This window comes from Pseudochaenichthys georgianus, chromosome 9 (assembly GCF_902827115.2).
Source record: "Pseudochaenichthys georgianus chromosome 9, fPseGeo1.2, whole genome shotgun sequence".
Lineage (NCBI taxonomy): Eukaryota > Metazoa > Chordata > Actinopteri > Perciformes > Channichthyidae > Pseudochaenichthys > Pseudochaenichthys georgianus.
This window is the reverse complement of record NC_047511.1, coordinates 39,452,348-39,462,272: the sequence shown is the minus strand read 5'-3', so window position 1 is coordinate 39,462,272 and position 9,925 is coordinate 39,452,348. Positions and strand designations below refer to the sequence as shown.

The window sequence follows — 9,925 nt, the reverse complement described above, 5'->3', positions numbered from 1 at the left end:
CCAGAAGCGCACGAGGCTCCGCGCTGGATCTCTCTGTGCTCATATTCTGTATCTGAAAACTCAATACGGTAGGTGTGCTTTATTTTCTCTCCAATTCCACATGTGATGTTTTCAGTTTATCTAGCTTTAATTGAATTAGGTCTCACTCAAATCCAGCTGGCTTCAGAGCTGAATGGAGAGAGATGCGATGTTGTAAAGAAATGCGTCAGTTCTTTATCTCAAAGGGTTTTTCATATGCTGGAGTTTAGGGAATTGTTTTGTTTGATAGATACTTTTTTTTTTATCTGCACATTGTCCGTAATTGCATTGCAGTTTCACAATCTCCTTTTTAAAACTTAAAATGAAAGAGTCGACTGTTTGTCTCCAATTGTATTTCTTATATTGGCTGCTGGGAGCAGGGATGCAGTCGGGTAGTCTACAAAACGATTACATCTGAAACGACATATAGTAGAGTTAATGAGTTTGGAGCCAACCATGAAATCGTTACTTTGTATTTTCATGCTATTTTCATTTTCATACATTTTTAAATTAATTATAACACCTTGTTAGAAACGATGTGTCTCATTAAGCAGTTTCCTATTTTGGACTGGTCATCCAAACGAGATTATTAATGAATTCATCCAGAGCATAAATACCTGTATTTCATAATATACTGTTGTCTGAGAGTGATTTCAGATATTAAACTATTTGTGGAAATGTCAAATGTCAAATCATTGTAAGCATGAACAATAGTTCAGACACAATTAAACAAATAATCTGCACAGACCATACCCTTTATTATAAGACCCTGTGTTGGTTGACAGATTAGTGTTACAATTGTTTATTTACTGCAACAGTTCCATTCTTTTGATGTTTAGTAATCATATACCACTTCTTTGAGACATAAAGTCTAAGTCATGATTAAGATCGACATCAGTTTAGGTGAAGCAGAAATCTTTCATCCAGAATTGTCACTTAATCTGATCCACACTTTTCACAGAAATCAATATTATTATCAACACCTTTAATACATCTGAATGGCAAATTAAAAATCTTTGTCCCTGCCAAATGACTCACTGAGTGAATTCACCATCAATCTGCTCGATGTGTGTCTGCTCCCATTATCTCTAGCAGTCATTATGTTGCCATAGCAGGATTATTGCATTTAATCAATGTGAATGGAACCACCAGTGCTGTTTATTGTGCACATGTAAATAAGTCCAGAGCCATGCAGCAGCCTTCAGCTATTCAGTGTTTCTGCCAAAGTTAAGAAAATCTGATGAGCTAAGGGAATGGCACCTGACTCACAGGGAATGGCAACCTGCAGCAAACATACCTCATTTTTGTAAGCCTTCAAAACACTATCAAACACACCGTATAATTAGCCAAGAGAAACCCTTTCTTTGTTCTGACAAAATAAAGTTTGTCAGCACAGTTCCCTTTGAAACTACACTGGACATAATAAAATGTCATCACAAGGACAAGTATTATAATTGGACAGAGTTCACTCTGCTCAACTGTAAAGCTCGTCTTCATTCACAAAGGATTGTAAAAAGAGGGAAATTATTTAAAGGGGGCCTATCATGCAAAATACATATGTGTGTGTGTCAGGGAACTCACAAAGTGTCAGAAAACAAAACTCTCTCACTGACTTAATATCGGCAATGTGGACCCACGGCCCTATCAGAAAGTTTCTATCAGAAACAATGCCTGACGTGTTTCGGGAGTCATGTGGTCTTTGCTTACATTAGCAAGCATCGCTAACACTCAGAGCTAACTGGAGAGAGTATGTGTAAAAAAGCAGGAAATAAAAAAAGGAACTCACCTTGTGGCAGTGTTGTAGTAAAGTCACCAATTCACGAGTCCAAGTCACTCTCGAGACCCCACTTTTCGAGTCCGAGTCCAAGTCCGAGTCACCTAGGGAGAGTTGGAGTCGAGTCCGAGTCCAAGTCCGAGTCACCCAAGGAGTGTCCGAGTCGAGTCCGAGTCATCATTACCTGTGTTTGAGTCCAAGTCCAAGTCCGAGTCACCGAAGGAATGTCCGAGTCGAGTCCGAGTCATCATTACCTGTGTTCGAGTCCAAGTCCAAGTCACCCAAGGAATGTCCGAGTCGAGTCCGAGTCATCATTACCTGTGTTCGAGTCCAAGTCCGAGTCACCCAAGAAGAGTCCAAGTCAAGTCCGAGTCACAAGTCTTCATATATTAATCTTAATGGATATTTGTTGAAATTTAGCTGTAGCTCCTTACATTGCTTTTATCCTGTCATGTTATACTAATGTGTCTATTGAACTGCTGTGAAGCGAGTTTGGCTACAATTCTTGTATAAAAGGTGCTATACACATATAAAGCTTATTAACAAAATTAATATTATTATTTTTATTATTGTAAATTACCTTTAATATGTCTAACTATATTTAAAATGAGTTACCTTTTAGAGAAGTGATTATATTTGTATGCCAATATTTTCTTATGGTAAAGTTTTCGTTTTGCACTTTTATTTTGATAGTGATAAGATCGGGACTCTTATTTTTAAGGAACTGTTACCGGAAGTCAATGGACAACGGAGCAGTGTAAACACACATGTATAATGACAGCGTGGGAGGCGGGGCCTAGTTCATTCCTAAGGGAGTTGCTCATTGGCGCATGAAGACAACATGGCCCAACTTTTGAGAGCGAAACGTCACGAAAGTATTCATATAATCATATAATCTGTTCTTATTGTCCATGGGTAGAGGTAAAACTCATGTAGTACTGAACATGTCACATGAACGTGCCGGGCGGCGCGGTCCCGTGGGTTAGATCCGCGTTCATAATGCCGAGGAAAATAACTCTCAGGATAACGTTATTAGCACATTTTACAACTTGAGGACCGAATGTTTTTGATAAGGGCTATACAAATGTTCATACTGGGTTGTTTATTTAGTTTAAAAAAAAGTATCCAACGATTTACAGACGTCTCTTTCCCAATGTTAGTCAATGGGAAAAAGTATTTCCGGGCCCAGCGACTGATACGGAAGTGTAGTACCGCCGTTTGGCCACAACGAATATTTTCCTCAGAGTCCGGCGCACTTCCTGGGGGCTTGCCCAACATTCGTTGTGTCCAAACGGCAGTACTGCAACTTCCGTATTAGTCCGTGACGTCACCTGGCCCAAAACAACTTTTTCCCATTGACTAACATATAGGGAAAGAGACGTCTGTAAATCGGTGGATACTTTTTTTTTAACTAAATAAACTACCCAGTATGAACTATTTTATAGCCCTTATTAGAATCATTAGGTGCTTAAAGTTGTAAAATGCACTAAAAGCCGAATCTAGATTTCTTTTCTCTCTCCATTCATTTTAGTGAGCCGAGAGTGGGAGCTGGGGGGCGGGGCTTAAGGGGCGCATGCTCTGTGAGCGCACATACGGGTTCTTCTGCTCTGGCAGCCAGGCATGACCGGTAATCTGTGACGTTTCACTCTCTCAAAAGTTGGGCCATAATAGCCGCTTTCACACCAAGTACTTTGCCGTACTCAGTTCCCAGCACTTAGTACCCAGCACTTAGTTCCCAGCACTTAGTACCCCCATGGAACTTAAGGCCCTGACACACCAACCCGATTTTGGGAGTCAGAGGCCGTCAGAGGCTGTCGGGCATTCGCAGCGCCGTAGTCAGGTTGGTGTGTCCCGCACCGTCGACCGTGACACGCCTTATTTGGACTGCCAGACCCGATGCATGGCCGATTCAACATGTTGAATCGGCCATGCATCGGGTCTGGCAGTCGGACCAAATAATCACTCTGATTGGCTGTTCAGCTAGCAAATCAGTGCATGAGAAGCGAAGCGGAAGTGAGGGACGTAAACAAACGATTTAAGAAGGCACACTGCTATTCATTTTCATCTCATCATGGCGATCTGGAATGATGCAAACGAAGACCTGCTCATCACCTTGATCCAGGAGAGGCCAGCTCTGTATGATATTACGGAGAAAAGATACTCTTCTTCTTCTCTGTCTTCTGGTTGTTGCCTCTTTTGAATGACGAATACACACTACTGCCGCCTGCTAGTAAGGAGAGTTATTGCCACTCACGCACTGAAGTCGGTGCGGTGTGTTCCCGTGCGACACATGGTCAAAACGCAGGAGAACACGGCCAGGCAACAGCCGACTTCAGCGTCGGCTAGTCCTCTGGTGACTGCTTGGTGTGTCAGGGCCTTAAGAGCCGATCTAAGTTCCCTGAGGGAAGATTACGCAAATGAAGCCGCTGACGTCACTTCTTCTTCTTCTGCTATGGGTTTACTGGCAGGCCGCAAACAACTTCACGCCATATACTGCCACCCGAAGTCCCCGGAGTTGGGGACAGGCTTCAGTAGAAGCTGCTGGGACTCCCAGCAGCTTCTACTGAAGCCTTCCGAGTAAATCGCCAGAACGCCGACACCTCCTCATCTCCACCGCTCCCATGTTTTTTTTTGTGTTGCCATAAGTTATTCTCTCTCCGTTGGTGCGCGGGGCTAATGCTAATGCTAAAAATGCTGATGTCAGCAAATACAATGGCGGCTTTACAAAACTTTTCAGAGTTTTACGGGGCGTGGTTTGCAATTCGTCCTTACCCCAAGTGAAGGAGTTCAAGTATCTCGGGGTCTTGTTCTCGAGTGAGGGAACAATGGAGTGTGAGATGGGCCGGAGAATCGGAGCAGCGGGAGCGGTACTGCAGTCGCTTTACCGCACCGTTGTGACGAAAAGGGAGCTGAGCCAGAAGGCAAAGCTCTCTGTCTACCGGGCCATTTTCGTTCCTACCCTCACCTATGGTCATGAAGGATGGGTCATGACCGAAAGAACGAGATCGCGGATACAAGCGGCCGAGATGGGTTTTCTCCGCAGGGTGGCTGGTGTCTCCCTTAGGGATAAGGTGAGAAGTTCGGTCATCCGGTATGGGACTCGGAGTTGAGCCGCTACTCCTTCGCGTCGAAAGAAGCCAGTTGAGGTGGTTCGGGCACCTAGATAGGATGCCACCTGGGCGCCTCCCTAGGGAGGTGTTCCAGGCACGTCCAGCTGGGAAGAGACCAAGGGGTAGACCTAGGACCAGGTGGAGGGATTATATCTCTTCGTTGGCCTGGGAGCGCCTTGGGACCCCCCAGTCAGAGCTGGTTGATGTCGCCAGGGAAAAGAACGTTTGGGGCTCTCTGCTGGAACTGCTACCCCCGCGACCCGACCACGGAGAAGCGGGAGAAGATAGATGGATGGATGGTTTGCAATTCGCCCAGCCAATCGAAATTGGTACTTTTTTCTCCCCAGGATAGTACCACCTCTCTAGCAGGCACTAAAAATGGCGGTAAAAGTTATCGGAACTAAGTACTCTTTTTGGTGTGAACGCAAAATTCCAGGCACTAACGGAACTAAACGGGAAAAGTACGGGGAAAAGTACTCCGGTGTGAACGCGCCTTTTGACTTCATGCGCAGCTCTCATAGGAAAGAACGAGACCCCGCCTCCCACGCTGTATCCAGTTCTTATTATACATCCATGTGACGGATAGATGACGAATAAATTAAGATATACTAAATAAAGTGCCACAGTGACGCGTCCTAAAACCCGGAAGTAAGCTGTGCATGGGTTCCTTCGACAACAAAGCGATGCAATTTCGCCATAGGATTTTAGAAAATAGCTCAAAATCACGTTTTCTTCAGTCGGATAATCTCCACATGTATGCCCTACTTTTATAATTTTCGAATCACAAATCTATCGATTAGATTTATGATCAGAGTCATCGTGGGCAAAAAATTCCCGAGTCAGAGTCATCGTGCGCGAGAATTCACGTGTCCGAGTCGAGTCCGCGTCAATCAGTGCGCGAGTCGAGTCGCGAGTCCCGAAAATCGGTCCGGGACTCAGGTACTCCATCTCTGCCTCGTGGTAAACCCGCAAGAGAAAAAGCATTTGAGCTCCATACTGTTTCAGAAATAATCCTTGATGTGGTTTGGAACATGATGGCGTTTAATCACGGCAGAATTTTGCTGTATCTGCCCGTAGAATTCTGAGCAGGCTCCCCCTCCTCTTTTTTTTTTTTCAAACTAAGGACCCAAAATCAGCATTTATCTAACAGGGCTGGAATAGAGGGATATGAGGGATGTCTAAAATGCATGATCTGTTTGGTATTTTGAGGGTTTCTTTTGTATTTAATATCTGAGACCCATAATATTTGCCTACAAATAGCATAATAGGAGACATTTAAGTTCATTAATTCATTATAAATGTGTCTTTGAAGAAGTGTGACATTCATTTCCACTTTATTCAACATGTCCTTGGCTTGGCAGTGATGTTGTACTGTGCAGTGTGGTCTATTGTGTTCATGATTTCCCTCCTCCAGGTTGACAGCAGCCTTTTGGGATGGAAGGCACCGGCAGCGGTTGGGCAGCAGAGCTCACCCCTCCCTGTGTGATGCATGCTGGGACTGGGAATGACACGGGTCAGGTCTTTGAGGTGGCGCTGCAGAACGGCTCGTCCAAGCGCAGCCACCAGTTTGTGGGAGTGGAGCTGCTGAAGTCCTTCAAGCTGCTCATCATCCCCTGCTACACTCTGGTGGCTCTGGTGGGCGTCTTCGGAAACTACCTGCTCCTCTACGTCATCTGCCGCACGCGCAAGATGCACAACGTCACCAACTTCTTCATTGGAAACCTGGCCTTCTCTGACATGCTGATGTGTGCCACGTGTGTCCCCTTCACTCTGGCCTACGCCTTCAACCCACAGGGCTGGGTGTTTGGCCGCTTCATGTGCTACCTGGTGTACCTCATCCAGCCTGTGACGGTGTACGTGTCCGTCTTCACTCTCACTGCCATTGGTGTGGACAGGTAAGACTGAGCCAGATGAAAGTGGACAGAATACATAAACCCCACAGGGAATATCTTAATGTGTCCTGAACTTAACTGACAAATCCTTTAATGCTTTGTGAGGTTCGCTGAGCCACACTGTTATAAAACACATACATACTACATTACATTGCATTTAGCTGACGCTTTTATCCAAAGCGACTTACAATAAGTATGTTTGACGAAAACAGAATCATATAAGTACATCAGGTTTCATTGAGCTAAAACATTTCAAGTGATACTCAACTGGCTTTAGATAAGCCAGCCCTTTATTAGTTCAATCGCTCGAGGTGGAGTCGAAAGAGATGAGTTTTCAGTCTGCGCCGGAAGGTGTGTAAGCTATCTGCTGTCCTGATGTCAATGGGGAGCTCATTCCACCATTTTGGAGCCAGAATAGCAAACCCACGTGTTTCTGCTGATGGGAACTTGGGTCCCCCTCGCAGCGAGGGTGCAGCGAGCCGTTTGGCTGATGCAGAGCGGAGAGCACGTGCTGGGGTGTACGGTTTAACCATGTCCTGGATGTAGGAAGGGCCAGATCCATTCGCAGCATGGTATGCAAGTACCAGTGTCTTGAAGTGGATTCTAGTAGTTACTGGAAGCCAGTGAAGTGAGCGGAGGAGCGGCGTGGTGTGGGAGAATTTAGGAAGGTTGAAGACCAGACGAGCCGCTGCATTCTGGGTGAGCTGCAGAGGTCGGATGGCACATGCAGGTAGACCAGCCAGGAGGGAGTTGCAGTAGTCTAGGCGTGAGATGACAAGAGTCTGGACTAGAACCTGCGTCACATTCTGGGTCAGCTGGGGACGTATCCTCCTGATGTTAGGAGCTAAAGAAAAATAATAGGGTATACATAATTCCTCTCAATTAATGTCAATGTGTCTTTTTGCACATCATTAAAGTGACGGATGTCAGCTCTGGAAATAAATTAAGAGTTTATTGGATAATATTTGTTTTCTTAAAGAGGAAATATTATGTTAATATTCAGTTTCATATTTTCATATGTTGTGCCTCTACTGTTATATCTTCACAGGGTAGACCATTTACAAAACCTATATAACATACTATTGCAAATGGACAAAGAATAAGATTGATCATGTCATGAAACAGTCAACATTTCCAGGATAATACACTTTGAAGTGTTTTTCTCCATGTATATTTGAGTGGAACATAAAATGCTGCTGGTTTAACGGGTGCATTATGATTGACCTGTTATAAGATAATATTACCACCTGAATGGCTGCTCACACTGCTCTCAACATCGGAACCATTGCATAATGCACTATCCCTATCCTTTGAGTAACTCCAAATGTAAAAGCTGCCTGACTGAGGGGGATAAAGGATTGCTCAGCACTCCAAGGTGTTGTGCTCATTACACCAAACTGGGCCCGAATCCTCCTTTGTTGGTCCCCATGGATACAGTGGCAGAGCTGAATTGGATTTGACTTTCATAAAAGCTTTGTGAACATGTTTTTGTATTTAACATCCGTTCCCGGTATGAAACCGTTAATTTGTCAAGCACTGCTTTCTATGGTAATTTTTAAGGCTTTGGTACTTAACAGCTGTGCCTCCATTTGCATGTTGTCATTGCTGTTGGCAAGCGATGGCTTGTGAATGCTGTTTTCTTCCATGACTCATATCTGGCATGTTTCAATATTTTTGTCCACTGGTTTGGCTAGGTAGATCTAATCTAATCTAGAAAACTAAACTAACAATGTTCTCTGCTTCTTTATAGATACTACGCCACAGTTCATCCTCTGAAGAAGCGCATCTCAGTGGTGGCGTGCACCTACCTGCTGTCGGGGATCTGGCTGCTGTCCTGCACTCTGGTGGCTCCAGCTGTGGCTCACACCTACCATGTGGAGTTTAAGAACGAGGGCTTCAGCATCTGCGAGGAGTTCTGGATCGGCAAGGAGAACGAGCGTCTGGCCTACGCGTACAGCACCCTCTTCATCACCTACGTCCTGCCTCTGTCCGCGCTCTGCATCTCGTACCTGTGCATCTCGGTCAAACTGAGGAATTGTGTCGTGCCCGGCCACCACACCCAGAGCCAGGCTGAGGCTCAGCGGATGCGCAAACGCAAGACCTTTCGGCTGGTGAGCCTGGTGGTGGCGGCCTTCGGCGTCTGCTGGATGCCGATCAGTGTGTTCAACGTGCTGCGGGACATTGACATTGACCTGATCGATAAGCGCTACTTCCTGCTCATTCAGCTGCTCTGTCACCTGTGTGCCATGAGCTCCTCCTGCTGTAACCCCTTCCTCTACGCCTGGCTGCACGACCGCTTCCGTGCTGAGCTCCGCAAAATGTTCACGTGCCGCAGTCGCATCGGCATCTCGGCTAACAACTGCGCCACAGCTAGTGTGGTTTTGTGAAGCTTTGTTCATTCCTGACTTCTTCACTGTATGTTCAAGTGTATTGGGTATATTCAATTCATTGTAGTGACATTTGGCAAACTTGGATTAAAATAGTAAGTATCTTTTGTTTTAATATTAGATGTTGGGCCACACGTGGTCTGGCAAGCAGGGAACCTAACTGCAGACTTGTGATAGTCATCCAGCTTTGTTCCAAGGAAAGCCACATTGAACGCACCATAATTCAGTGGCCCAGTATCAACTTCGCTTATAAGAGAAATCCACCAATTTAGCTTTACACTTAAGAAACATTGTCATACTCAATATAGACCAGTAGACAAAAACATGGATCATAATCAATGCACCAAAACCAGAGATATTCTCTTTGGTTCCCATACATTCCTACATTACCCACAATGCAGCTTGAACGCTGACAATGGCCATTTCTCAATGTCGAGTAAAGCTGCTGCAGAGCCACTATTTCAAGTATAGTACGTCATCGAGTGGCGCCGAAGGACTGTTTAAATGCCCAGCATTCGGCGCCACTCGGTGACGTAGTATACTTGAAATAGTGGCTCTGCAGCAGCTTTACTCGACATTGAGAAACGGCCAGTGTTTGGATATTTGGTTTTGTTACCTGTAACCTAGTGTTGCCTTAAACAGTTATAGCCTGAAGCAGAGATGAGGCTGTGGGGTGTGGTAAATTCACTTATTTCTAACTCCACAGCCTTAGATTTTTTAATGATCAAACTTTTAGCCTTCAGC

General features: G+C 45.1%; 1 protein-coding gene across 1 annotated transcript; it reads left to right on the top strand.

Moving 5' to 3' along the window:
- prlhr2a (prolactin releasing hormone receptor 2a) lies at positions 1–9,596 on the top strand. Its single transcript, XM_034091875.2, has 3 exons — positions 1–68; positions 6,317–6,797; positions 8,545–9,596. Exons 2-3 carry the CDS (start codon positions 6,337–6,339, stop codon positions 9,179–9,181), a joined length of 1,098 nt encoding a protein of 365 aa, XP_033947766.1. The 5' UTR covers positions 1–68; positions 6,317–6,336; the 3' UTR covers positions 9,182–9,596.
- The last annotated feature ends 329 nt before the right edge of the window (positions 9,597–9,925 follow it).

Excerpts from the sequence above, each read along its gene's own strand:
- prlhr2a (XM_034091875.2), top strand. The coding sequence starts at position 6,337 with ATGGAAGGCACCGGCAGCGGTTGGGCAGCAGAGCTCACCCCTCCCTGT. Across the intron at positions 6,798-8,544 it reads ACTGCCATTGGTGTGGACAG|ATACTACGCCACAGTTCATC; the intron begins GTAAGACTGAGC and ends GCTTCTTTATAG.